At 43.8% G+C, this 27,817-nt stretch overlaps 2 protein-coding genes across 8 annotated transcripts in view; both read left to right on the forward strand.

Annotated features, from left to right (window-relative positions):
* The first annotated feature begins 5,451 nt into the window (after nucleotides 1-5,451).
* Nucleotides 5,452-18,065, forward strand: LOC118176180 (transient receptor potential cation channel subfamily V member 2-like). 5 transcript variants are annotated; one of them, XM_035342968.1, is made up of 17 exons: nucleotides 5,452-6,228; nucleotides 6,498-6,610; nucleotides 7,533-7,829; nucleotides 8,482-8,615; nucleotides 8,922-9,074; nucleotides 9,811-9,951; nucleotides 10,377-10,675; nucleotides 11,124-11,300; nucleotides 11,774-11,932; nucleotides 12,054-12,149; nucleotides 12,684-12,754; nucleotides 13,462-13,627; nucleotides 14,397-14,463; nucleotides 14,547-14,854; nucleotides 15,254-15,372; nucleotides 16,116-16,210; nucleotides 16,753-16,939. In XM_035342968.1, the coding sequence occupies exons 3-17, from the start codon at nucleotides 7,588-7,590 to the stop codon at nucleotides 16,761-16,763; spliced, it is 2,238 nt and encodes a 745-aa protein (XP_035198859.1). In that variant the 5' UTR covers nucleotides 5,452-6,228; nucleotides 6,498-6,610; nucleotides 7,533-7,587; the 3' UTR covers nucleotides 16,764-16,939. The 5 variants fall into 5 exon arrangements, with proteins under 5 accessions (XP_035198859.1, XP_035198857.1, XP_035198858.1 ...); XM_035342964.1 differs by having other exon boundaries at nucleotides 5,453-6,228; nucleotides 16,798-18,065; XM_035342965.1 differs by having other exon boundaries at nucleotides 5,453-5,830; nucleotides 16,798-18,065.
* Nucleotides 18,066-20,518: 2,453 nt separating this feature from the next.
* The window catches only part of ITGAE (integrin subunit alpha E), a 31,138-nt gene continuing 23,839 nt past the window's right edge, over nucleotides 20,519-27,817 (forward strand). For 2 of the 3 annotated variants that reach the window (XM_035342946.1, XM_035342947.1), the window contains exons 1-4: nucleotides 20,519-24,802; nucleotides 26,130-26,227; nucleotides 26,622-26,692; nucleotides 27,232-27,349. In XM_035342946.1, the coding sequence (XP_035198837.1) occupies nucleotides 24,591-24,802; nucleotides 26,130-26,227; nucleotides 26,622-26,692; nucleotides 27,232-27,349 (499 nt within the window). In that variant the 5' untranslated portion in view covers nucleotides 20,519-24,590. The remainder of the gene's footprint in view (nucleotides 24,803-26,129; nucleotides 26,228-26,621; nucleotides 26,693-27,231; nucleotides 27,350-27,817) is intronic. The other variant, XM_035342948.1, reaches the window with a different exon arrangement.

Below are 27,817 nucleotides of genomic sequence, written 5' to 3' on the forward strand. Positions count from 1 at the left end.
TACAACATCCAGAAAGAGTCTACTCTGCACCTTGTGCTGCGCCTGAGGGGTGGCCGTTAGTTACTGTGCATCTTGCTTGATGAGATTGCTGATAGCACTTGTGTTTGCACTGTAGTCCTTCTAATGTCTTAAATTAAATGCAAGCTTAAGTAACTGCTGAACTGTGTGTTGAAATGCTAATAAAGTTTTCTGTTGCACATCACAATTTGTAGTCTTGTCTCAGTTTAAGCTAGTAAAATGAGTATACTTAAGTGACATGCTCATGTTGGCTTATTCCATGGTGGTTTAAGCCTCTTTTCATGGGTAATGACATCATAGTTAAAACATACATGGATTAAAGTCTTAATTTAAGCACTAATACTATATTAATTCTGCCTAGAACTTAACACAATTCCTTTCTAGGAAGGATACCAACTTCTGTTAAGGGCTCCAGAAAGCCACTACCAAACCAAGTAAAGTTTTTATGACTCAATAAGGTGGATTTGCTGTAGTTTGTAAACTGCAGTTTCTTTAAATGGGTTAATAGAACTGAGTACGCAATTGCGTTGCCTGACACTGACACAAGGTAAATTCCCACTTCCTTAACCTTTGCATAAGCTGTGTAAGTAGACTTGCTAGTTAGGCATTTTTTAATGGAGAGAAACTGCAGCTTGTCTATTCCAGAAGTAACCTCTCCAAAGTGAATTGTATAAAATGCAAAATGCAGGTGGGGGTGTTCTACTGTTGACTCATCTGGAACACCTGGGGAAGGACTGACTGCAGCAAGTGCTATTGCTGTGTTGCACTTTGGAGGCCTGCCTATATGGTGAGCTCTGAAAATGGTTGCCTTGAATAGTGAAGCATTGGGTAAAAGAGGGTTTCCTTGGGTTGAGCACTAGCATTTTACACAAGCATTTGTAATGCTAAAAGCTAGAGTTAGCACAGAAGTGTTTTTTTGATGGGGGTGTGTCAAGGAATCTTCCCATCCAAATGAGTGTTGGGAGACTTAAGGTGAGTAGAGACTGGTTTAGTTCCACGTGGTGGGTCTTAAACAGTGAGTGTAGTCATTCAGGTGCCCTTTTGTGGAGCCTTATGGAGGCTTACCGAGGTTGGAAGGATTGTGACTTTGAAGGTATTTATTTACTGAATTTTGATAGCTGCTTAGCTGTACAAATTGAGTGTTGGTATCTGTGTGCAGCACTGTGCTGATGCTCTTTGTTCCTTACTGCTACCACGTGTTACACACCATCTAGACTTCCTTGTCCACTTTAGTGCCCTAGCTTGTTCCACTTACATTTCAGTTGTCAGTTTAACGTTACTGAGCATCTATTGGATATTGGATACTGCAGTACCTTTTTCTTTAATACTTTCTTGGTGTGCTTTTTACACTTCAGACACTTCAGAGTGTCTTAATGGCCGAGCTGTCCTTGGTGTACAAATTCCATGAGCAATTTACAGTCCAGAGGGGATATGGCACTGAATAAATTTACATCACTTATCTCTTTCTGCTACTGATTTGCTCCATGGTAAAACCAGCTGCTTTACCTTTCATGGCTCATAATTAATAGATGTCCTTTCTCAATTCTTTTAATAATTAAACTATGCTGTATGGTAACAGCTGCAGTTGATAACTAATCAGATAACGCAGGCTGCAGGTTCAAGGGTGTTTTGGTTTTGGTTAGACTGAATTCAGTAAGTGGCAGGTATCCCCCCCACCCCCACCCCTGCATTTGGCTTACTAGAAATGGCCCAGAACAGCAAAATGAGGTGAAATTCAGAAATGCTGTCACGTTGCCGTGCTGCCCTGGATGAGGGAGGGGCGGTCTGAGCCAGACTAAACGGGCTCACTGGGAGAATGCAGGGATGCTTGTGTTGGAGTTCCTGCTTCTCTTGTAGGAGCTGCGGTTTCTGGTCTCTCAGCCAGCTAATGGAGAGGTGGCTCTCACTAGGTGGCTTAATAGGCTTTAGCCAGAATGTAAGTGCCATTAAAATAGAATAATCCTAATGCTCCCATATAGGCAACAGGTTGTGGTAACGTCTTTTATCCTGCTGCAACTTGAGCTTTGTGACTGGCTTTTGCATTTTTTCTTACGCTTTAGTGAGTTGCTAGTTTTGTGTGCTCTCTAATTCTAGGATTTCAAGGTTTTTGTCCTTTGTGCTTAAAAAATAAATAAATAAAAAACTACCTTCAACCTCTTTTAAGAAGACATGAGATAAGGCTGTTATACTGGGTTTGGGGTATGTTCAGTGGTGTCCTGCGCTAGCAACTGCCCCCAAGGGAAAGTCCTACAGGGAAAACGAGGGTTAAGGCAAGGAAACATTGGGAATACCTCGGTATTTTTGCGTTGTCTTCTGTTCCAAAGTCACTGTGTGATACCTGCATTCAAAGATTCTTGGCTGTACAAGTTTGTATTTATGGAAAATTCTTCAGGCAATGTCAAAACCATCCTTATTTGGACCTTGAGTTTCCAAATTAGATAAGTTGTTAACTATTTTAATACAATGAATAAGTGAATGACTATTTCTCAGAAGCGTTTGCTTACAACTATTGCTTTTTTTCAAGCCTGTCTTGTAGAGGCTGGTCTCTTTAAGCAGCAAGGATTGAGGTTCACGTAGTGACCACCGGATGTCACTATTGCTCCACAGAAGTGTCCTTTGAAACGTTGAATTTCGTGTTTGGCTGGTTTTGATAGTTATTTCTTCCGGCTGTAATCCTACAGAAAAGGATACATTGAGTACAAAGATACTGCAATTTACAGAACGTGAGAAGTGGGTACTTCCTTCAAAGGCCTGAGAAGTATGTAGATGGGAGCATTTAAATATAATGATATAAGACTAGTGGTTGACAAAATACTGTCATGTAAATAAATTGAGTCACCGGGGCCATCAGACAAGTTTTGACAAGGGATTATATTTAGGAATATTTAGACTTTAAATTGAGCAGTGACTGGTCCCTCTAATGATACAAGATTCCATCAGTGTAACTATAATAAACCAAGCTGCTACAATTCATTCACTCAGTGTGGCTTTTCCGTAACAGTTGTAAGAAAAAATGTCTGGCATTGCAAAAATACTTGATACTTCCCCAGGCCTGAAAGTACAGCTTTAAAAGAAACAGTCTTGTCTTTTAGCCCTGCGATCTGCGTGAGTTTTGAATGAAGTGCTTGCCCACCTGTTCTGGAGAAAACGTTAATGGTCTGGCCTGCGTGCTGCTCTTACAGACTTCCTTCTCCTATGAAGATGGTGATGCTGGATCAATGACGTAATTAAACTGCAAACATCCGTAAGTTTCTTTGATTTTCTATTTACAGCATACAGAAAACATGGCATTGACCATAGGAGCATTACATTTTTCAGTATTTGGTGGGCACGTAGGTGAACAGAGAATACATATTTTAGGAGGTGTGCATGTTCCCATCTTTGCAGAAAGCAGTCTTCCTCATGCTTCCTGTTGCCTTCTCTTTAAGCAGGTTCTGGTCATGGTTTTTCCGGCCATGGATTACTGTGCTGCTTCACAGAGCATGTATTGTCTATACTTTTACTGTAACTATCATTATGAAATGCTCCCTTTGGTTTGACTTAAATTTTCATGTAAAAGTTTAGAATTTGACTTTTCTCTTCCTGGATTCAGGGTTTCCACAGAATGCGTCTCCTGTTAGGAGAAACTTAGGTGACATCAGCATTGTCTTCATCAGCAGAATAAGTACTGGTCAATGGCAAGATTCCTCCTTGTTCCCCGAGATAAAAGCCTCAAAAGGCAAGAGGGTTTTCTGTTGCTTTTGAAAATTCATGCTAGCACACAGGTGAAAATAACTTGCTTCTTTTATTTTCCTCATATGTAGCTTTGGATAGCTTTCTCCTGAGCCCTAACAGCTATCAGGACTTTAAGTATCGGTAGCAAGATCCTTTTTAAGCATTATAACTAGCTTACCTAGCTAGTGCCCAGCAGTGCCATAACCACGTTACTGGCCTCAGAATGCTCAGTTGCTGGCAAGCATGCGTTGGGGCAGATCTTGCATTTGTTATGCCTTGCTTCTCCCTCCTCTGAAATGGAAATGGGAGTGTTTACTGTGGTGTCCTCCCTGTGAAAGCGTGTGCGCATGTGTGCACGCATACCAAGGCTTCTGTGTTCTCCCAGCAGCTCCATGTTTCTGTTTTGCTGCATTGACCTCTCAGCTGGCAGTGACTCTTTCCCAGCAAGCTGCACATTCCCCTTCCTCTGTGTAAGCTATTAAAACCAGATGCACAGAAAGAAGTCTGTTATGATGCACTTTTGTGGGCTGAGTTCATTCCTTAGTTAGAATGGTGGGCTGACTCTCATGAAAGCTGGGGGAAAAGCCCAGGAGGATTGAAATCCATTAAGTCTGAGCTAAACTCCCAGGCCTGATTCTACGTCTGGTACCTAAGTAAATTAAGTGCAACATGGCCACATTCCAGGAGACCCCACACCCTCCTGCAGTCCTGTCAAAAGAGAATTGCTTTGGGTTCTGTTTGGGCTTGTGGTAGCTTTGGAAGAAGAAATCCGTAGCCAGAGTTCAGTATGTCATGATGTGGCACATACGTTCTCAATGGTTTTGGACCAATTGTTGGCTAAGTTTTGAAACTTCTTGTGGATGTGCCCCTGTTATCAAGCTGTTGATTAAAAGAGCTCGGTACCATTTTGTTAGTTAATGTGGTTTTCTAGATGAGCTCTAGATCCCGTACATGGCTTTGTAACCACCAGTCCTCTACCGAGTGTGGCTGAGAATCACTCCTCAGCCCTTTTGTTCTGGGGAAGGCCACTGAAGGTGCTGAATGTCATCCTACCTTGATGCTGCTGGAAACAATGATGATACTGTTTTTTCAGTTAAAAGTAGGACAGAAAGAGCTAAGACACTTCGTGTGGTCTCAGGTTTTCTGTGCCTAGGGGTCCTGTTTTGGGGGTGATAAGTGAAAGGGTGCTAGTTTGCATGCAAGCTCTCAACTACCACCAGTTGTATGTCCATTTTCCCAGAAGCAGCGTCTTCAAAACTTCCCCTCCTTTGGAGAACCAGCACATTAAAAGTGGGCACCAGTGGCAAATTAAGTAACCAGCAGCTGAAGTGTTTAGGAAGTGGGGCTGCTTTGTGAATTCTCTTCTCCTTGTGATGAGCAGCTGATGCTTATGCTAACGTTCTGGCTAGTTTGGCTGCCATGGCTTCCTCCGCCTCGTAACTGTGGGGTGTGAAGCTGTGTGAGAATTGACTTCCCACAGAAGCCGTTGACTTCACATGTTTCTTTGCATTCTTGTCCTGGGGCTGAGGGTCTTGTGACAAACCTCACAGCTAAACCACAGGCCCTAGCACTGTCAGGGGCCAGTCAGCCTCCTGCCTTGAGATCTTAGCGGGCTGTTGTTGAAAGCCACAAGATGTCGCCTCTCTGCGTGTGCAGGCAGGGGTTAAGCATTATGAATTTGCAATAGCCAGCCAGCTTTCCCATATAAGAGCACTGCCCTCATTGGCTCTCTCTTTTACTGAGAAATCTATCTAGTCATTTCCTGTGCAAGCCCTTCTTCACTTTGCAAAAAGCTATACAGTTGAGTAAATAATAACAGTCAGTGGTTATTTCTTCTCACAGGCAGCCTGGATTCTCTCATGGACCACCACCAACCAGAAGTTCAACGCTGCACCATCAAAAGAAAGCTAATATGAGCGTGGTCTTCTCTGCAGAAGAAGAGGGCTCTCACCCATGGATGTAAATAATTTTGGGTCTGCTTTCATGCTTATTAACACTTATTTGACGTGGTTTCTACGGAGAGATTATTTAACCTCTGAAGGATCAGTTGGGATTCCGCGTCAGATCAGTTCTTGGGTGGAGCTTGCAGCAACTTGGGGTAAGTGCTGTGCTCTTCCTCTTTTGACAGCAGGGCTTTTTTTGTGCTGCACTACTCAAAATGGCTTGGTAGTCGCAGAAAAAGTCGCAGAAGGAAACAACTCAGCTCCTGGGTAGAGAAGTGAAAGTTGAGCTGACAGAGTGAGCTGTCTGTTTCCTAGGAAAACACAAAGTGGATGTATATATTACAGGGTCTTTTTTTTTTCAAGAACCATCTTGCTCTTGCTTTTAAACCAGACATTCTGTCTGTAAAAGACTGACAATAAATAACTCTCTTGAGCGCTGTGGAGAAATGGAAACTGCAGCTGAGAAATGATTTGGGGGAAAGGAAGACAGAAAACCACAAGCAAACTATTATGGAAGTACAAATAGCCCTCTGAAGGATTGGCAAATGTACCAGTAAGTGTTTTGGGGGAGAAAATAAGACGGAAACGGGATTGTAGGGTGTATGCTTGTGTGTACAGAGGAATGTTTGTCATTAGAGTACAGACTAAACTGAATGGCTGACTTACAATGGTTCGTCATGGAATCAGCCCTTGGATTTCTTGCTGTGAGCTGCATAAAGATGTTTTGTAGCTGTTTTCTGCCTAAAGCTAACTGTGCTTCCCTGCATCCTAATCTAAGCCAGAATGCTTATGCTGTGTCCATTTACCTCTCTGCTGGTATAGGCTATGGAGTCTGGCTGTAGTCCCAGCAAGGGAGATTTCTCTTCAGAGAAAATCTGTTAACCATTTGGAGGGAGTACATGCGAATAAGACGGAGTTATTAAGCTCTGGTTCAGGTTGGTAATCGTGGATGTTTCCTTGCTGCCTCACGAACTGTGTGAATATTCTGTCATATCCTGACTGCAGATAGCTTGAGTGGGGTGTGGATCTGAGATGTATCCAGATAAACATGAGGAGATGTTTCAGAAGGGTAAAAATGGAGTTCAGGCCATATTAGATGAGACAAGTGGGGTGGCTGGGGGCTCTGATGAAGACTGAGGTGCTCTGTACAGTAGATCTGGGTCCAGCTTTGCTCTTGTGGCTGCTGAGCTGTGTTAAGGCTCCGAATGTCCATGCAGCACCTGGGGTGTGTGTATTCCTGTGCTGCGGAGCTGAAAGTTCAAATCCACACTCACATGGATCGCCAACACCGCGGAGATCTCACATTTTGCTGCAGTATGCAATGTAAAAATACATGAGAGGAACATAATTTGTGCATATGTTTTCCCTGTAGAAATACTGCATTTTGTTACCAGCAGAAAACATGAACAAACTTAGTACTCTGTTCCAAATAAAGCCCACAGTTAGTCTTATCTTTTTAGCCACTTGGTGACTGGCCTGCATTGGCTGCACTGAGACAAGAACAACGATCATGGTCTCCTAAAGATCCACTCTCTTTGCCTTTTATGTAAGGAACCTGTGCTGTTGCCAACAGGTGAGGTAATCTCACAAAGGGGGTTCAGATGTTCTGCAGATGCATAGCCTGAATTTCATGTACTGCTTCTGGGCTACTACTTCAGGGGTACCCCATTTACGACCTTGATCCTTTACTCAAATCCTCCCAGTTGTGCAGGGTTTTACTGAAGATTTCTCTCAAGAGACACGTAGTCAATTGTAGGAACACTGGAAATGGAAACATGCTTTTCTGCATGTCTGTGCCACACAGTACACATCCTAGGTTTGTGAACAAATTGTGTAAATTCTGCCACTCCCTTACAGGTTGAATCTCCCCGTGGGGAACGTCAGGTGATCTGCAAGACCGTCTCTGCTAGAAATGGATAACTTCACAAACGGGCAGCCAGGCCCAGGTCAGCGGAACAGGTTGATGGGATTGCTAGAAACGGATGACAGTATCCCTGAAGATAAACCTACATCGAGTAAAAAGGAAGAAAGATCAGGGCTACATGGAAAGAAAGGAGAGCCGCAGCCCTTGGAGACACCTTATCAGAAAGAAAGCAGTGACTTCCCTCCTAAAGTCATGATTAACCTGAACTATCGGCCTGGACTTGTCAGCAAGTGAGTGACTGGTGGTTATGTGACAGGGGTGGGATCCCTGATGATCTGTACCAACCTGTGTCCTGTCCCTTGCCAATAAGCTTTACAAAAATTGAAAGTAAAATTGCCAATTCAGGGATATTATAGGCATCCTGGGGGAGGTAGTAAAAGGTAGAAGGGAACATATTAGCCTTTTCCCTCAGCACCTGGAAGGTAAGTGTGTGGTGTGTATTTGGGGTTTATCTGAACCAAATAGCACCAAGAAAGCCAAGTTGGGTGTAAGAGCAACTTAGCGTGGAGCCCTGTACAACTGAACTGTTCTTGCTGGGGAGGGATGTAAGCTAGCTAGCTTACAGAGCGCTTCACACCCTGTGATGGGGCTGATTCTGATCCTGTAGCTATCTTGAGCTTCTCTTTCTGAGCCCTGGATATGTTCCAGGGTTGCACATCAGACTGGATCTGGGACGAGCTCCAGCTGATGGAAACAGCAGTCACTTAAAAGCATTGTGGGAAATAACTGTCTCTATTTTTCCTTTAACTCAAAAATAAAATAGTTCTTTTTCTGTCAAACTCTTTTGCCTCCCTCCTTTCTTATACCAGCCCTCCAAAACTTACTGCGCACTCTTGTATGATGCTCTCCAGAACTTCTTAACACTTTGCATTTCTCCTGCAGCCAGAAGGACCCCAATCGCTTTGACAGAGACAGGCTTTTCAGCGCAGTCTCGAGGGGCAGCCCCGAGGCACTGAACGGCTTACTTGAGTACTTGAGGAGGACCTCAAAATTTCTCACCAATTCTGAATACACAGGTAGATTTCTACTCAGTACTTCATAAAATGGGTGAGCAGAGGAAGCAGGGCAATTTGCTCTTGTTTTTTTTTTACTTTCTCCAGCTTTCTGTCTATTCTTTTATTTGCCTAATGTCCATGTGAGGTCGGAGAATGCCATTAATTATATATTTCCTACGGCCCTACTGCAGACTGAAGAAACTGAGGCCCTTAAAGTAATTACTGTATTTGGTCCTACAGTGACAGTTAAGTCCAGGGCACACTGGATCAGGTCATATAAGTGTGTGTGAAGCACATCCATAAACTGTTTGCTTTTTTTTCTACTAGATGCAAAGACCGGGAAGACCTGCTTAATGAAAGCCCTGCTGAATTTAAAAAATGGAAAAAATGACACAATCCCGCTGTTGCTGGAAATAGACCAAAAGACACAGAATCCCAGGCCACTCGTCAATGTGGCATGCTCTGACTGTTACTACAGAGGTAAGGTTTTGCTGATGCTGTGTCAGATGAGTCTCCCCATCAGGCAGGTGAAACATGCCAATACAATGAAAAGAAAGGGAAGTGGTGTTTATGTGCACTGCCATTCCAGAGTTCTGGTGCAATTACAGTAACAGCCTGCTCACCCTTTAGTTCTAATTTCTGGTTCTGGTACCGTCCTTTTCAGCCTTGAATTATACACCGCATTTCTACAACTTTATTATACACCGCATTTCTACAACTTTGTGTCCATAAAACAGCAATGATACATGTCTAATGAACCCACAAATAAGAGAGGATTTGCTTAGGAAATAGGAAAGCTTAGAAACCATTTCTAAAAGTGAAGAAGGAATACTGTATAGCTGTTAAAGAATGAGTTCTGCTCGCTAAGTTACCCTTTTAATAGCAGATATGCAACATAGTCATGTACATGTATGGTTGTCTTTATCCTCCTCTCATAGCTCTTTGGAATTTTAGTACCAGACAGGGGGAATTGTCTGGTTTTGCACTGAATTCCTGATAGCCTTGAGGCTTGTCTTCTAGCTCAGTGCTTGCAGTGTGCTTTTCCAATAAAGTTGTTGAAAGTTAGCAGTTGTCACCCACCCCCTGCCCAGCACTAAGACTGTAGGATTGCTGTGCAGGACATGAAGCAGCTATGGAAACAGTATTTTACGGAAGAGTCCTTTGCCTGTTCCCTCGGGTATTGGCAATGAGTTACAGCTTTTGCTTGTTTCCGTAGGCCAGACAGCACTCCATATTGCCATAGAGAAAAGGAGCCTGGACTTAGTGAAACTTCTAGTAGAGAATGGAGCTGATGTCCATGCCAGAGCCCATGGCGAATTCTTCAGGAAGAAGAAAGAGGGAGTTTGCTTTTATTTTGGTGAGTCAGTGTGGAACACATTCCTTTGGTTTTTTTAATGCCTTATTCAATGACACTAGTTCCAGCTGGGTTTGTCCCTCTGTGCATGAATTACCATCTTGACTGCCCTGTAATCAAGGAGCTCTTCACTTACTTGAATGGCTGGACTTCACAGTGCTCCAATGAGCACTTGACATCATGTTTGGTTTTATTTATTTAATCCTATCCAAGGGGCTTCAGACGGAGACAAATGCAAGGTTAGTGCAGTCAAATTAAGTGTCTGGAAAATGCTCCCCTTACTGAACCTAGAGACACTGGAAAATAATTTGTTCTGTGGTCCAGTGGTAAAACTGCAGGCTATATTTTCCCAGGATTGCTTTTTTATTGCTTTAAATTTGTTTTTGCCCTTCCTGCTTCCCTTCTAACTGATGTCCTAATCTCTTCAGGTGAACTTCCCCTCTCCTTGGCTGCTTGTACCAACCAGCTTGAGGTGGTGGAATATCTTCTAAACAACCCTCACCAAAAAGCCAGGCTCCCGGAGCAAGATACGCAGGGCAATACAGTCCTGCATGCCCTGGTGATGATTGCAGATGACACTGAGGAGAACACCAAGTTTGTGAGCACAGTATACGTTGAGATCTTGAAGGCAGGTGTGAAGGTTGACCCAACATGGAAACTGGAGGAGATAGTGAATTATGACGGATTAAATCCTCTGCAGCTTGCTGCCAAGACAGGCAAAGTGGAGGTAAAGACAAGTAGAGGGAATTCCTGGGGTTGCTGAGAAACGAGGGTGACTGCAGCACACATCCTCAGCCTAGCAGCAGGGTTTTGAGTAGCAGTACCTTGCTCCCAACCTGTAGTAAAGCTGCTGATAGTGGCAGTGCCACAGGGGACACAAAGGAGGCCTCCTCCTGGCTGTTTCAGTCAGTGTCAGGCAAAGCCTCAGCTGGCTGCTGCTGCTGTGTCCCAGCCGAGGTAGCCAGTCTGGTCTGAAACTGGTTCTGCTCCTGGAAGAGCTGATACAAGGTGTAGCTAGCTTGCCTGCTTTTAGCCAGTCTGGTGTTTGGATACAACAAAGTATATAATGCAGAAAGCAAGACATTCTTTGCACGAAGGTGATTTGTGTATGCTTGGGTCAGTCTTTATCTTCCTCATATACACGTTTTTCTGGTATGAGTCTGGTTTCTCTTCAGATCTTCAAACACATCATCCAAAGAGAGATCAAAGACCCAGTGTACAGGCACCTGTCACGCAAGTTCACCGAATGGACATACGGGCCCATCCACGTCTCGCTCTATGACTTGTCCTCTCTAGACAGCTTTGAGGAAAACTCTGTGCTGGAGATTCTGGCATACAGCAGTGACACGCCGGTGAGTGCTTTTTGCTAAAAGTTGAAGACAGCAACGTTTTTTTTCTACCTCTTTATATTGTTGCTATTTAATTATGCAAATTTCAAGTTAATGTGATCTTTTATACGATCATTTCTCTGGAAAAGGAACGCGTGGAGAAGTATTTGCATATCTTATTGTTTGTAATTTGCTGAGAATGCCTCTGATAATCTATAAAATGAGAGGTGCTTTTGATCCTTTGGTTGTCCTAAGCTGAGGTTTGTTCAAATACCATGGTGAAGCATGGTGAAGGTCAATTCCTATGGGATGGTTGATTTCCTTCATACTGAAAGGTCTGATTGAATAAACCCTTAGGGATACCCTAATTGCAGCCACTGAACTCTAACTCTGAAAAAGACAACCCTCTGGTGAATTTGTGTTCCAGTTGACACATAGATACATTTATTGTTGGTGGTGGTGCTGTTCTGGTTTGATTTTTTTCTTCTTCTTCATAGAATCGGTACAAGATGGTGGTTTTGGAGCCACTGAATAAATTGCTTCAGCAAAAGTGGGAAACTTTTGCTTCCAAGAGATTCTACTTCAGTTTTATCTCATACTTGTCATTCATGATCATATTTACAGCCATTGCCTACTATCAGCCCTTACGGGTAAAGGTAAGCCCAGTGTTCTTTTATCTAGCAAGGCCTGGATGGATGGAGATGTGTTTTAAAAGGCTTGGGGTTATTATCACCACTACTGCTGGCTGTCTTCAGGATTTTTTTTCTTTTCTTGCAGCCTTCATTTCCAGTGGAGTTCACGGCTGGAGGCTTCCTGTGGGTCTCTGGACTGATCATTATCTTGCTAGGAGGCATTTATCTAATTTTTGCTCAGGTATTGGGATCTCTCATCTAGTTTCACTTTAAGAAAGAAAACACAAAACAAAATGTTACTGACATAAAGGCAACAGATTTGGCTCTGCTGACATTAGGATGTGCGAGTGGGTGGGAGGAGAGAATCCTGCTCTGAGACACGGTATCTGTGATCTAGCAATGACAGGGTGGCACAAGCCAGGTTCCTGCACAAGAGGAAGAGTAGGCTCACAACAGTAAATAATCAGGAGGGGCTTTTGTGATTTATGATACTAAAATGTATCCTTAGCATTTTGTGCTATTAATGCTATTGATAAAGCTATAGGGCTGAGCTGTTACTTAGCCCTTCTTTGTCCTTTGTCTTTTATAAATTATGGCCTTGTCTTCATCTTGGAAGAGTGCCCAGCTGAAATTTGTGATCTTGAAAATAAAAGCTTGAGGAGAAGTTTATGGAGCAAGCCTCTCTCCTGTGCAATAGGCTATGCCAGGCAGGAATCAGCCTCGAACGTGCTCTGTTGTTCTAATGAATGGCTACCATTGATTTTTCTCTCTTAAGAGTCTGTACCTGCGGAGGAGACGCCAGTCCCTGAAGACTATGTGTTCTGACAGCTGTATTGAGATCTTGATGTATGTCTCTTGAGGTTTTTAGTGCAATGAAAGCACGGGTGAAATTGGTTCTCTGCTGTGTGCAGCTAAGTTGCCCTAACATTACTAGAGAGATGGTGAGCAGGAAAGATTGATTCTCTGCCACTGTCTCTTCTTTCCATCCCTACCCTGCTTGTTTCTCCTACTTGCTGCATCTTGTCGTAACCCTTTGTTGTAATGGACTTTGCTGGGTAGGGTCTGTCTTTGGATTTGGTCAGAACATAGTAAAGGCCAGGTCTTCAATTATTTGACAGTTAAAAAAAATACTTGTTAGAAAAAGAACTCCAGTTTTTAATCACACAGCCTCTGTGGCTCAGATTTGGTCAAAAGGAGATAATTTCTCATTTTCCTGAAGAGAAATGTTCAGATGCATGTGTTTGCATGTATATGTGCATGTATTCATACGTGAAAATTCTTGTGCATTTCATAGTAGTTGCATTTGTTATAGCAAACAGTTAAGAGTTTCCTCACAGTGAGATTAACCAGTTCATAACAAAACTGCAACAGCGTGTGGGTTTGGCTATAACAGGATTTGCTTGTATAAACTATGTGTCTGATTAGCTGTGACTTTATATGCTCCACGTAGCCTGGAAAAATGTGTTTGCTTTTCCTTGCGTAACAGAACAGACCTGCAAATGGGTCTTTTTGTTGAAGTAAGGCAGTGTGTCACTCACTCTACTTCTCTCCAGCTTCATCCAGGCTTTCTCATTGCTGTTGTCAGCGGTCCTGTACGGAGCAAGTTCAGAAAACTACGTGGCGGTGATGGTGTTCTCTCTGCTTTTGGGATGGGTGAACATGCTGTATTACACTCGGGGCTTTCAGCGCACTGGGATTTACAGTGTCATGATACAGAAGGTCAGTACTTGGGAGAAACTGTATGTGAAAAACTTCTAGGTGTGGGGAACTAATAGAAGTCCTGCAGTTATGTTTATTCTCTCAGGACCATGAACACCATAATAGAATGGATATATTGAGTCTGGAAATAAAGAAGTTGCAGAAGGAGATTAGATTGATTTCTTCAAGGAAGCATAGTTGTGGCAAGCCATTAGTTTGATTACCTTTGATTATAGCAAGTTAGAGCAGCTGACACCTGTTGGTCAGAAAGCTAACAGTCTAGTTAGCAAAACTAACAAAGTCAGCATGAGTTCTCTGGAACTGTTATGTTTGGGCTGAGAAGTGTTTTCAGATCCATATGGGAGTCTGGGATTAGAAAGGCAAGGTAGAGCAGAGGTGAAATGAGGTGCCAGAGAAGGATTCTAATCACCAGTTGTGTGAAACCCAATGGAAATAGAAAAGAAAGAGCCATGTGCGTTGAAGTGATTTGGAAACAGCCATACAGGGGAATTGACACAATTATTTATTAGTTTCAAAGAGCCTATTCATACAAATATAGAAACAAGTATGTCCTTGTCGTACTCTCAGGTTAAGTTCTCAAAACTGCTATTTACATGAGGAAGTAACTTAACATGCACTAGTAGTTTCCTAAACTGGATAAAGGCATTTTCTGCTTGCTTTTTGTGTTGGCATTGTTACAGGGGTTTGTTTTATGACTTGTGAGAACAGGAGATACTCTTGGTGATTTCATGTGAGATAAAGAATGGCGTTTCCTTCTGATTTATTTCAGACTATCCTGAGAGATCTGCTGCGTTTCCTCTTGGTTTATATGATCTTCCTCTTTGGCTTTGCTGCAGGTAACAACTTAAATCAACATCATGTTATAGGCTGGGCTGCAAGTCATGTTCTTCTAAGGAGGATTATTTTTTTTTCCTCATAGCTCTGGTTACCCTGATGGGGGATGCTCCTTCACTGTCTCAGAACAAGTCTGTTGCTCAGATGGAGAATGCTGGAAGCCATGCTATGTACGGGGGGCTGCTCAGCGTCTCCCTGGAGCTCTTCAAGATCACCATTGGGATGGGTGACCTGGATTTCCAGGAACATGCCAGATTCAGATACTTCGTCATGCTTCTGCTGCTGCTTTTCGTGATCCTCACTTACGTTCTTTTGCTCAACATGCTGATTGCGCTCATGAGTGAGACTGTCACTGATATTTCTGGTGATAGCAAAAGTGTCTGGAAGCTGCAGGTGAGAGACAGTGCTGCTCAGCACTTATGTCATGGTCCAAACTCCTACTTGAGTCTCATAAAATCAGAGATGGCAGCACCTTGTTCTGAACCTCAGTTGTAAAATTCTCTTTTTATATATAAATTTACCACTCAGAGGATAAACCCTAACATCATTTTTAGGTGTATTTAAAGCTTATGCTGTTTGCCTGACTACCAGCCTGCTCAGATCCACATGCATCATTAACTTCAGAGATTTACATTTTTTGTCAGATAGTGTTAAGCTAAGGAACACTTTGGGGTTGAGCTCCAAAGTGATTTTCCAAGACAAAGTACTTGCTGATTCAGGAAGGTTTAATCAAAATGAGGGGCTGGGCTCTGTATGCCTGTTTTTTTCCCTGACATGGACTTCTTCTTTCAGAGGGCTATTGCTATTCTGGAAATAGAGAAGGCCTGGTTGTGGCGCCAAGGTGGGAAGAGGAGATCTGGCTGCTTTATGTCAGTGGGCCTCAATAAGAAAGATGAGAGATGGTGCTTCAGGTAAGACAGATGTACCATTACCCCTTAAACTCCAGCCTAGTAATGGATTCCCCTGAACCACCCCAGTGAACACCAGCACTGACCTGGCAGAGTGACCCAATCACATGTTCCTGGGTACACGCGAATTGGCTGGTGATTGCAGTGCTGGAAGTTCAAAAGCAAGTCACCAAGACGTGTGCTGCCCAACCTGCATCTGTGCAGGTGGTTACGGTGCCAGGCTGCCTGCAACGATGCTTTCTTCTCTGCTGCGAGTAAAGCTGCGTTCAGAGCGGGCTGCGGTGGGAGGTCTGCAGGCTGGCAGTAGCCCCTTAGCTCAGGAGCATGCAAGAGGAGAGCGACACGAGGGGGCAGCACTCCTCCCCTCGCATGGGGGCTGGAAGAGCAGGTGAACTTTTTTTTCCACCCAGCAAAACCAAGTGCTAGCACCACTTCTGTAACTGAAACGAGTATAGAAAGTGGAATCTAAGAGGCTCCTTTGTATTAAGTATATTCCCCGGGAGGAACTGGAGTACCTTAAAACAACCAAATTACACAGACCAGCATACCACATGCAGGGGGATAGATACCTCACAGAGCTTAGACTACAGAAGATCTTTACTCAAGGAAAAGCTCTGGAGGTGCCATTGCTCCATGAGGACTGTGTTGGCAGGATGGAGCTGGGTTGGGATGCTGCAGGACAACGAGATCTGGGCTGAAATGCTGTGTTCCATGCATCAGTATCTGTTGCATTTTTGTTTCTCCAGAGTAGAGGAAATTAAATGGACAAATTGGGCAAAGGAGGTGGGAGTTCTTAAGGAGGACCCTGGAAACACCAGTGATTCAGAAATAAATCCAGAAGGTAAATCAAATCGTGAAGAAAGTTCTTCAGTATCCTTATGGCTTCTTGCTCAGTGGCTATTCTTTGCATGTTATGCCTTCAGGAACAAATTTTAGGCAGGCCAGAGAGCTGTTCTTCCCTTTGTCTTGGATCAGCAGCCAAAATGCATGTTGCTTTTTGTAAGAAAGGTAAAATTTAGGTCCACTCATACTGCAAATGTTAAAAATCAAAGTTTTTACAACATAAGTCAGGGAACTAACGTTGGCAACTTTGACAAATTCTGCCTTAGATCATTGTGTTTGCTTCCCTCCTTATAGCTGGGAAGCAGCTCTCTGTGGAGAATGGGGAGCTGTTAATTTCACTAGAAATATTTTACTCAGTGGTGAAACTTGGTCAGAATCTCTACTGGAGTTAAGCACAGCCTCCTGCTCTTTCAGCAAAAGTTCTTCTTTGATGCCAGTATTCTAGGAATGGGGAGGTTACAGCGCTTAAAGTAATTTATCTGGTATATGTTGGGTTTTCCCTAAAGCTGTACTCTTCTAAAAACTGGATCCCTTTGCCAGCTTCCTGCTGACAAAGGGCTGCTGTTTTTATGTCTCCTGCTATAGAGACAAGATCAAGGAAACAGGTGCCACAGAAACAACTGAGATCAGCTGGTTCAGAGGAGCAGTCACTACTGCAGCCCCAGCTATCAGCAACTGAGATGATGCCTCTAGAGGGACAAACCAGAAATCTTTAGCGTCTTCAAAGGAGTAGTTCTTCCTATAGCAGCTTGAAGAATTGAAGGCATTGTCAGTATTAAAGTGCATTTCACCGAAGACTGTGGTTCAGCCTGTGGCTTTAAGTGTTTTCATGCACTTTAATTATGAATTTCCTCTGAAGAAGCCATTTTATCTCAGCCTTCTCTGCCTGACACTTTCTTATTACTATGTCTAAAGGTGCAAGAGCAAGATCATAGTGGCAGTGGGGAGTGGCCTTGGGGAGGGCAGTGCTTGGTCAGCTGCATAGAAATAATGCTGTTTGCCATAAAGAAGTGAAGGATGGAGTTGACCTGTCTAAGAATGGGTTAACTTATCCTTTTGTCACAAGAGACTGCACTGAAGTGCTTTGGAATAAAGAGTATTTTAGAGGCATAAAGAGTTGCCAAAGACGTAGCTGATTTCTCTGCAAAACACTACTGGTGTGAGATGTGAAATATGCTAGCTTCAGTCATCAAGAGCCATACTAAATCTTTGTCTTAGTACCTACTAAAAGTCTTTGTCTTAGTGTCTGCAGAGCTGGGTGTTTAGACCACATCAGATTTCCCGTTTTATGGTATGGTAACGAAAGCATTTGCACAATGTGCACATCGCTAAAAAACACAGAAGTGATGTGAATCTTCTGGACCTGTAACCTCATAAGATGAATTTCTGAAACATCTGCCCTTAAGAGATTGCTTTGTCTCTGTAGAAAACAGCAGTAGAATCCTGCACATCACTTCTGGGGGGGGGGGGGGGGCGGCCAAAATGCTTCATGTGGTTAACATTTCCTGTCAGTCTTAGTGGGTTTCTTACCTTGCTGTAAATGGCTACAAGAACTTAATTGTTTCACACCACTTCATGGTGGGAAACATCTTAAACTCTGAAGAGGAGAAAAAAAAAATGAAACTGTCTCACTTCCAGCCTATATTTAAAAATAACGTAGTATTCCTGTAAACTATCAGTATAGCAAGTTTACTTAATTGGAAGTGTTCATCCTTGGATGTATTCTCAGAGCCTCAGCCTCTTCCAAAAAGAAACAGAAGATGTGATCAGAGTGGACTATTAGGTGTTACCAAATTCCTGATGATATTTCACCCACTACTGTGGTAACCTCGCTGCCGTGCAAGTTAACTCTTGTTTTCCATGCCTCATGCCAGCTTATGCAGCCACATCTGAAACTGTAACAGACCATGTTGCACTGGATGCATGCTTCCTAGAAGGAATGGATAGTGATAAACCTGAAAAAGCTGCAGACAACGAACGCTGGCAGCACCTTTCCTTCAGTAAGATAAACTAAGCAAGTCAAGATCTCCCGTCTCTCATTTCTACTCTGAGCAAGCGAACCTAGGAGGCTTCTCTTTTGGAGGCAACCATTTTAATCCTGTTGCTTACTTACACCTACATGACTGGCAGCAAAAGCATTGCTTTGACAATTTATTCCCTGTCCCTTCAAACAGATTCTTCCCCTGTGCTGGGCAATTCCCCCTGCAGCTTCACTCTGTTGGGTGTCTGAGTTGTAACTAACATTTCTCACTCCAGCTTCTGCTGTCTTCTTGCTTTGTAAAACCTTCAGCTGCTTTTTCCATCTATGGCTTTGTCCTAAGTGTTCCCAAGATTTGGCAAGGTGCTCATATTGCACAAAAGGATCATCTGACATGGTAATCTGTTGCTGTGCATGGTGCTTTGCTGTAGTAGGGACACTTTGAGATTCTCAAGAAATGCAGAATCAGATATGCCATCTGTGCCTGGAATCTTAATACAACAGAAGAGAAATTGTGCTTGTTGCCAGTGGTTTTGATAGCTGTGGGCTGTGACAGCTGCCTTTCAAGGTTACCTGCTTCTTCAACCTTTCCTTGAACCTGCTTCTTTTAAAATCACTTTCTTAAGCTTGCTAATATTTTGATCTGCATCAAAAAAAAAAATAAAAAATCCGATCATTTTACTGCTTACTGTGAAACAGGACCGTGCTATTCCTCGTGTTTCACAGTCTCTGCACAGAACGCCAGTCCCAGCACTCTGAAGCTCAGAAATGAAGGATGATGAACAGTAGGCAGGGACAGGCAGATGCAGCAAACAACTACCTCAAGTTGGCCAGAAGGCTTGGCAACGCTCAGACTGTTGTACGGTTATTTGTGTTCATGGAAAAAAAGGAGATTTTTGAGGAGTTCCCTTTCTGCAGTGGGGTCCTCCTGTAAAGCTGAGGTGAGTCAGTACTACCGAGATCAACATCAGTAACCTCCTAGGTTTTTTGTATCCTCAGTCAATGCACCAGGCTCCTCTTTGGTTTCCCCACCTAAGCCACTTCCCATTTTGGTCACGTAACAAACAGGTAGGCCGTCTGGGGTTTACTTTGTGGTATGTCTGCTGTTCCTTGGAAGGGGAAGGAATGACAAGCAACTTCGTGGATTTGAAGGCCCAACAGAATTCTGGGATCCACTCCGAAGAGATCATAATGTTTTGTCAAGAAACTCTTCAGTCCGTTACAATAGGAATTACCAAAGGGTGAAGGGTCCTCTCCCTTCTGCTTTTGGTATTTCCCTACTCTCCTACATGGAACCTGTCTTCTATCCATCCCTATGCTAAGTGGGAGGCTTTGCAATGTTCTCATAAAAAAAAAAAGAAAAAAAAAAAAAGACTCAAACCTCTGTGAATGTGTATCTGCAGTTTCTCTCCTCTGTCTTCTCTATGAGCCATAAAGGCACTGAAAGCCCAGCCGTGCCATGGAGAACAGACACCAGCAGCTCTCATGACCCCTGCAGGGTTATATGGGTGCTCCAGTCCTCCCCTGTGTGATTTGGTCCAAGTTGCTTTGTGGTTGGGAGATGAATGCAAGAATGTATTGCTTCCAAAGTACTTCTCAGTCACACTTTGCCAGGTCATTGCTTCCTGTGGCCTCTCTACCACGCTTCGAATGTCTCCCACCACACAGTGATCCATCTCACTGCTTATCTGCGTGATTTTCTTAAAACAAGCTCCATGCCCAGTTTGTGCGGTTCCCAACTCCCCGTAAGGCTGTTTTCCTCAGGGGTAAGGTTTCAAGCAGTTTTTTCTTGTCACTCAAACACTGTGCATGTTTTATTGTTGTTCCTTTCCCTGTTTTTTTTTTTTTTTCAAAGCATGCTCTGAGGCTGAAGCCAGTGTGAGGAGGTGTATGGATCTGTCTGGCTGATTCCTCCTCTCTTCATCTCTTCATGACCCGACGTGCAACTGAGCATACTTTCCATTGCCTCTGTAGCTGGCTAAAGGAGTCTTTAAAATGTGACAAGCAAAAGGGCTGAGACAAAGAACAGATGCTTTATATATTGTCTACATCAGCCACAAAGAGCTATTTCCAAAGCAAGGTGGCTGGCAGATTTCTCAGCTGGACTGTTCTTGTTATTAGTGATCAGTTTTGTTCTTCTTTGCTCTACTTAAAGAAGTATCATTTGTTGCTCTGGGACTAAAAATAAAATTAATTAATTGAAAAAGGAAAAAAAAAAAGGCATTTTAAAGAAAACTGTTCACTTTTGCCACCTCCTGGCTGCTTCGGCAGCAAAGCATCAGAAAGGTGTGACTGTGGCTGCCTCATGGCTGGCACCTAACTGTTGTTAAAATCGAGGAGCGTTTTCTTTGCTTGTTTTGATGTAATCTTTTTCAGTTTAGGTAGGTGGTGGCCCCTCTGGCCTGTGAGGCTCTGCTGGTTGTTGCATGTTTGTTAAACACAGTGAGCCCTTAGAGGAGGGGAGCTGGAGGTAGCTAGAAGAAGTACAGATTTGCTTGTTGCACTATTTTCTAAGAACACCTGGAAAACTTACAGTTTCTGGGCAAAGAGCACCTCCCTGGAATGACTTTCTTCTATTCCCCGGCCCAACCTTTCCAAAGGATTTCTGTGCAGTTAACTCATCTGACTGCTTAACACTTACTGTTTCTATCTCACTAAGGTATTTTTACTGTTTACTGCTTCACCAGTCAACAGCATTCACCATTGCACTTGTAATAACACCACCCTGCATACAAATGCTACTTGCTGTGCAGTACTCCGACAGTGTGAGCTATCTGGGATTAATTTTGTGCTGGTCTGCTCCAAACTAGGGGCAAAAATACAGAGAGATGAGGGGTTAATAGAAGCCAAAGAGTTGTTGGTACAGGGAGTAGAAATGTGCAGGATCCCTTAACATCCTGGGCATCCTGCCACAAGGTGTCAATATTTCTGTTAATAACAATATATTAAATAAAAAGGGAACACCAGTGCTCTGTGTGCGTGTGATGGGGGGAGCTCAACCTCCGCATTAAAAAATTACTATGATGAGGGGCATCTGAGAGCTGATACCTTCCTTAAATCGCTTCTGTGAGTTCACTCAAGTGGATCTGTCTGCAAATTTCTATTTTATGTGGCATGTCCTCATAGCAAGCACCAAAGGAGAAAGTGGACAGTACAAATGTAGTCCCTTGAGTTTTTTTCCAGACGTATCCTATCATGCTAGGTACTAAGGGTGCTGACAGAGACAAATTAAAATGCTAAAAATTACCCTTCAGTAACATAAGTTTGCCTTTCAGTAGCTCTTTGCACCTGCAGTTTTATTAAAATGTCACTAGCGTACGCCTTGAAACCTCAGTTAGGCAACCTACAGTAGAGTCACTTGTCTCAGCGAGCACAATGAGACGTGCAGACCTGGAGAATCAGCAGAGGAAGAGAGCTGCTTCTGCCTGGTACCTCCAGTCCTCCTCCTCATCTTAAAGCTGGGAATGATGAGGTTGTTCCTGTATCTGCTCTTCCTAATGAGTGAGTCTTCTCTCTGCATTTATTCTCCATGCATTAGAAAATAAAAGTCTTAAAAAGTCTGTATTAGGAAATGAAAAATCTTAGCCTGGAAACAAACTAATTTCTGGAGACTTGGGTAGCGAGCCAATAAAATGATTCTTATGTAGGAAGTTCAGGATGTCTGGGACTTGTATGGAATAAAAGTCCTTACTTTGTAATGTGGGTTTCTACTTTTTCACAGAAATCCATGTGTTTGGATGGAGAGAGACAGTGCTCATCCTTAGTGGGAGAAAAGTGGCTGTTGGGTGAAAATCAAATGCAAAACAAGAAGCAACCTTTGGCCTTCAGTAATTTTTTATTTCTTTGGCTGTTACCGTGAAGTAGGTGGGTGCACTGTGGATTAAGCAGTGTGTGCTATCAGAGAGACTTCCCATAAGTTTTTGGCTTACAGATCTCCTTAGTAAGTGCCCTAGATAGGATTATGGAAAAGAAAATTCAGAGCCTTTGTGTGAGAATAAGAATGCATAAAGTAAGGTATAGGCATGAGATGAATTAGGAATATTTCCTGAGTCAGAGTCAGTATCCACATCGTTCTGCCCTGTAGCCCTGTGGGGACCATTCTACCATGAATTCATCTCTAGCTGCTTGTCCCAGAAAGGTGACACCCTTCTGGTCCTACTCCATTAGCTGCAGGAACTGACAGCTGCACTTGGCATGTTACCGGCCTCGCTTCCAGCTACTGCACCAAGAAATGCTAGTTGGATCCTGTGTGACAGAATTTCTGTTTGCCTGGTTCCTTTTTCAAAAGACCCAGTACTGTATAGATCTACTCCATCTGTACAGAAAGAATATTGTTTAAGGATTCGTTTCATGCCCTGATCAGCACCACAGGCTTTCTGGCAAGCTTTGTATTTCCAATGTGTTTGGGGAAAAGAATGCTTTATTTTTTGTTTAATGAGATGTCAGTTCTCTGTAACTTGCTTTACTGTGATTATAGATTTCATATCAGGGTTTATTCTCTGCTATTTTCCTTATTTCCATTTGACTTCTACATGTTAGATGATGATGTTTTATTTCTACTAGTACTTCTGTTCTCGAGCTTATCGTAAGGTGCTTAGGTAGCTCCCAGCTTTGTTAAACACGTCAATTATTAACGGAGGTGCCCACAGAACTTACTAAGATGTTTTTCAGATCTTCATCTACCTTGATCTGGGTTATGCAAAAGTAAGGGGGAGGCTTCTGTCCTTGTGTGCTTCGATGGCTCTTTTCTATCACTCTCCTTTAGCAAACTTCTTAGCATTTGTGGGTTTTGCTGTTGAAAGTGGCAGTGCAGCAAAGTGCAGTTGTCTGTCTTGGTGGGTCTCGCTTGGGTTCTTGGAACTTATCTAAAAGATCTGTGCCGAGGTTGTAAGCAGTAAGCTACAAATAATTTGCTGGTATCGTTGGTTCATCTATTACACGCAATTTTTTCCCCTCAGGTTAAGTACAGCACACTTAATTCAAATAAGTGAATGGCTAAAAGCTGAGTCATTTGTGTTGGAACCCCCTGCGAACAGGGAGTCAGGAGCAAAAAGTTTAAATCTCGTGGCTTTGCAGCATGACAGCAGCACAACTAGGTGCAGCGTTGAAGAGTCCTGTTCCCAAGCCAAATACCATGTGAGCACAAGAATATTCACGAGTGAGCTCATCTGTGGCAATCATTTCTTCTTTTTGTTGTCTGCTTGAGAGTTGCCCCTTACTTCAAAGCCAGCTGAACTTCCCAGGGAACTCGCTCCAGCATATCTGGAGCTCCGGATCCGTTTTGCTTTAGAGGAGTTTTACTGGAGGCCTTTGTAAATGTGTGGAATTTTAAGACTATTACAGTGAAAGCACATACAGATTCCTAGAACCATCTCTGGGTTATTTTAGGTCTTTTAGTTGGTAAAATGAGATTAGCAAAGTGAGGAGGTAGTTCAGGATGGTTTGCCTACACTCTGAAAGGGGTGCATGCCACGTCCCTGAAGGATGGGACATTGCAGGAAGCAGAAGCAGACTGAAAATTCACCGCAGTCAGGGCACGTCGCATGTCTTTGCCCTGACTGTGGTATCTCACTTCTTCCACCTGTGCGTTTGTAGGCAGGCTGGGAAATGATACGGAATTAACTGAATAACCTCGTATTCAGCTCGGAGTGAAGTTAGAGAGATGCTAGGTGGATACAATTCACATTTGGTTCTTTACTAGTTGCAGTCAGGCATGGAGTTTGTGGCCACAGATCTTTGAGGTTAGTACGAGGTTTTCAAAGCCGTCACGTCGCTGACAGGGATTTGGTCATACAGCACAGCTCAGCGCTGGAACTCACAGCATTTATCATAGCACCTTGTTCCCAGCCTGTGCAAGAAATCAAGAGCTGAGATGTGAACAGCAACAAAGGTTGGCTTGCCACAGACTCTGACAGCGAAAACACCAATATCAGCCCCGTTTTTGTGGGCTGCCTTACTCAAAGAAAGGGTGTTCATGAAAAAAAAATAATAGTAAAATTACCTTTAGGATGCCAGTTGCAGCTCTGTGGATGAGAAGTTTCTCTTTTTTTGATGGCCATTTTGTATCAGTTTTGAGAATTTATTGGACTTTTTGCAGAGCTGCATCCCCAGCAGAATATCCATCACATTTGGGGCACAAATTTATTCTCTTGCTGCAAAGCTTTGAGCTTTTTTATTTTTTTTATTTTATTTTTAACATCTTTTAACATACCACCAATTCTATGTTCACCTCTCTTCAGGAATGTTTTGTTCTGTTATAAAGGTCGACTGTGGGTGCCAAAACAGGACTTGCATTACTTTATCTTCCATTAGGTTGGGCAAGAAAATTATTTGTTGATCTAAATGAATGACACCTCCATAGCTAGGTAACTCTCCTTCCCACAGCTCTCTCTGTGCTGTCATGGTGGGTAGGGTTCAGGGAGAGCTGGCTCAAGAGCCTGTGCTGTTAACGAGGACTCTACAGGTCACCATCTGTGCTCATTTACTTTTGTTTTCAGTGATCAAGTCCTTGAGGAGCTTTAATGTTGACACTGGCAAGAAGTGGATCACACCACACACAGACGCTCTGTTGTGGCCCAAGGTTCTGCAGCACTCAGATGGGAACCAAACCATGTAAGGAACAGAAGAAAGAAAAACATATCCAGGCTTCCCAGGTCTTTGGGAATGATTGTGGTCTGAGCTCATGTAGCTTCTCATTTTCTACAACTGTTATTACAGGTTCCTGGGACCCAGAGTTGTTCTTAGGGGCTGATATCAAAGCTTGATAAGCATCAGGTGTCCATCGTCAGCTTGTTAGCTTTCATGATGCTTCTCCCCTCACGCTCTGCTAAGTCATAGCACTGCACAAAAAAGGCTGTCTGCTCTTTTAACCAGATGGCAGAAACAAGCAACTGTTTTTCTGCAGAGCTCCCTGGTATATCGTGTGGTTTCGGGGGCTGCAGCAGTCGTGTCTACCCACCAGATGCCAAATGTTGTGAGCTTGGTCTGAAGACCATAAAGAGCTAGAAACTGCTATATTTTGACTGTTGGGTTTGTAGGGGAGCAGAAAAGGATAGCTAGGCTGGTGAATAGAAGCCAACCACAAGTGGTTGCTATAGAGATAACCTATATTACGCTTAGCAAAGTAGTAAGGCTATGCAGCAGGTAGCTCTGGAGTAAAGAAACCTTTCCTATCCTGTCAGCACAAGGGGGCTGACTCACACAGCAGTCTCCATTTCATGTGACAGTGCTGCCATTTCCTAGGACAGGGTTTGGACTTCCTTACTGCATTCTAGCCTCCTTTCATCTCCAGTGTTTTATGGGCAAGTCACTTCCAGACCTCCTCCTTGGTCTGGGCTAGCTTTCCTGAATTCACTGTTCAGATCAAGTCCCACCTGCGGTGACAGAGAAGTGGGGGATGAGAGTAAAACCCCTTCTTTAACCCAGTTCAGTCAGTGGCAAAACTCCTGTCTGCTGTGACCAGAGGCTGCTGCGGAAGAGCTGCTGCCTGCGTGGTGGAAACTTCCCCTGCCAACAGCCCAGACAGAACCTGTTTGGGACGGCAGAGTGTGGTAAGGGGGAACCTCATTCTTCCCTTCCTCAAGGGTCTGAAAGAGAAACAGAACAAACTCGGTGGTGTGGACGTTGTCTGTTCCGATTTCCAAAGATGCAATTTGCTAGTGGCGTCTCCTAGTGATGTCTGGGGGTGCAACCAGCTTGGAGCACCACCAGTTCGGAGGCTTTAGGGGAACAAATGGGAAAGCTGAAGATTTGTAGGAGAAGAAAAGTGTTTTCTCAGTAGCTTGTTCAGCTCAAAACCACACTGGTGTCCAATTAAGAGACATGTTGTCAGGATATGGTGTGACACCCTAACCCACAGATGTTTTTTAGCACTCCAGTATCAAAGGACTTTTCCTGATTGTGCCACCTTCCCTCTTTCGCTTTTTGTCTTGTTCCACAGGATTTTGGTTACTTCCTCAATAGACAAGGGGTTGGGCAGGCTGAGAAAGTGCACGGTTTTGCAGGACAAGATCCAGTGCCAGGAGATACCTTTGCAAGGTACAGTCCTACTTTCCCTTCCCAATACTTGATTTGACATGGGCATGAGGATGTGCGGAAGGAAGATGTTTCAGAGAGTCCTGAGCACATTGCTGGGCCCCTTAGCTCAGCACTTCATGGAGAGAAATGCAACCCATTGCCCCAGGCGTTGGGAGTGATGTCTTTGGAGGCTGCAAGACCTCTTCTGCCACAACTAGGTCTTTGCCTAATCTTTGTTGAAGGAGAGGCAAAGTTTTTTGTTTCCAATGCATTCATTATTGCTGTAACTGCTGATAACATTCTTATTCTGTCTGCCCAAGGCTGATAAGCACCATATCCATTTCAATTTTTTGTCACCCACACTGTTCTCCCCTCCTTCCCTCCCTCATTCAATCAATCATTCATTTAATTTCAGGAAGAATTAAAGGCTCCAAAAACGTCCAGGATGGTGGCATAGCTATTGACAGGAATTCTGACTGGATCCTGGTAAGGGATCGAAAACACCCATGGCTGGGAATGATTGGATTTTTCCAAAACACTGTGTATGTTTGCAGGGAATTACAAATGAGCAGACATAACACAAGGACAAAGGCCGAAAGCTCTTGGCTGGATACCGATTGGTTGGGAAGCCAGCTGGTGCCTTGCCAGCCAAGAGAGAAAACTCAGAAGGGCCCTTTTCATTTTCATCAGCTGAGGACTGCAGTGGACCTCGTACTTCCCTGCAGCCAGCCCCACTCAGAGGGGAAGGGTGGATTGGCAGAGAGGGCTTGAGAGCCGCTGACCTGGAGGCTGCCACCTTCAGCCTGGTGGTACCCCAGCCTCACCCTCTGTGGGAGCTCAGGTCCTGGCTAACCTGACGCAGCAGGGGTCACAGCAGGGAAGGGGGTCACCGCTTGCTTTCTGACTCCCGCTATGGGGCCTTTAGTGCTGTGCAGGGGATACTGAACGTTCACCAGATGGCATCTTCATTCATGCTGTCTATGGCTCTGCTCGTTATTCATTAGCCTTCCCTGCCACCCTCACAGGCTTGCCTGCAGAAGAAGCACCGCCGGGCCTTCACCACGACAGAGGACATGAACGGAGTCTGTACTCTGCTCACCGCCGACTTGCGCAGCGCAGCTTTCCTCAACCTCACCAAGATGGGTACGGGAGCAGAGCCAGCGCGGTGCCGTTGCAGAGGGACAGAAATAGCAGCATGAGGCTCTGACCTAACAGCAGGGGCCTTCTGAGTTCCTTACCAGGATGGTCTATGGTCCGCTGGGAGAGACTTAAGAGCTGAATTTGATGATGTATTATACTGACTTCAACAGGGTTACAAGGTTCAGCCTTGAAGACTAGCACAAAGCACCAGGGATTTTCTCTTGTGGTGTCCCATGCGTACAAAAGATCCAGCTCTTAAGCCTGGATTTAGAAAAGCATCTATATTCTTAGCAAATGGATATGACAGACATCCACTGGGATTTTTAAAAATGCCTGATCAGTCAAGGTTGTTCATTCCAACTTGCCTGAGCTATTGTGGCATTTAATCAAGGGAGCAGAGAGCTGGTTGTATGGCCTTGCTCTGCTTCTTGCAGTCATTGCAAAGAAGCTGAGAAGATTACATTAGACACC

Source organism: Oxyura jamaicensis, chromosome 19, assembly GCF_011077185.1.
Source record: "Oxyura jamaicensis isolate SHBP4307 breed ruddy duck chromosome 19, BPBGC_Ojam_1.0, whole genome shotgun sequence".
Lineage (NCBI taxonomy): Eukaryota > Metazoa > Chordata > Aves > Anseriformes > Anatidae > Oxyura > Oxyura jamaicensis.

Excerpts from the sequence above, each read along its gene's own strand:
- LOC118176180 (XM_035342966.1), top strand. The coding sequence starts at position 7,588 with ATGGATAACTTCACAAACGGGCAGCCAGGCCCAGGTCAGCGGAACAGG. Across the intron at positions 9,952-10,376 it reads GGGAGTTTGCTTTTATTTTG|GTGAACTTCCCCTCTCCTTG; the intron begins GTGAGTCAGTGT and ends TAATCTCTTCAG. Across the intron at positions 12,150-12,683 it reads TTTATCTAATTTTTGCTCAG|AGTCTGTACCTGCGGAGGAG; the intron begins GTATTGGGATCT and ends TTCTCTCTTAAG.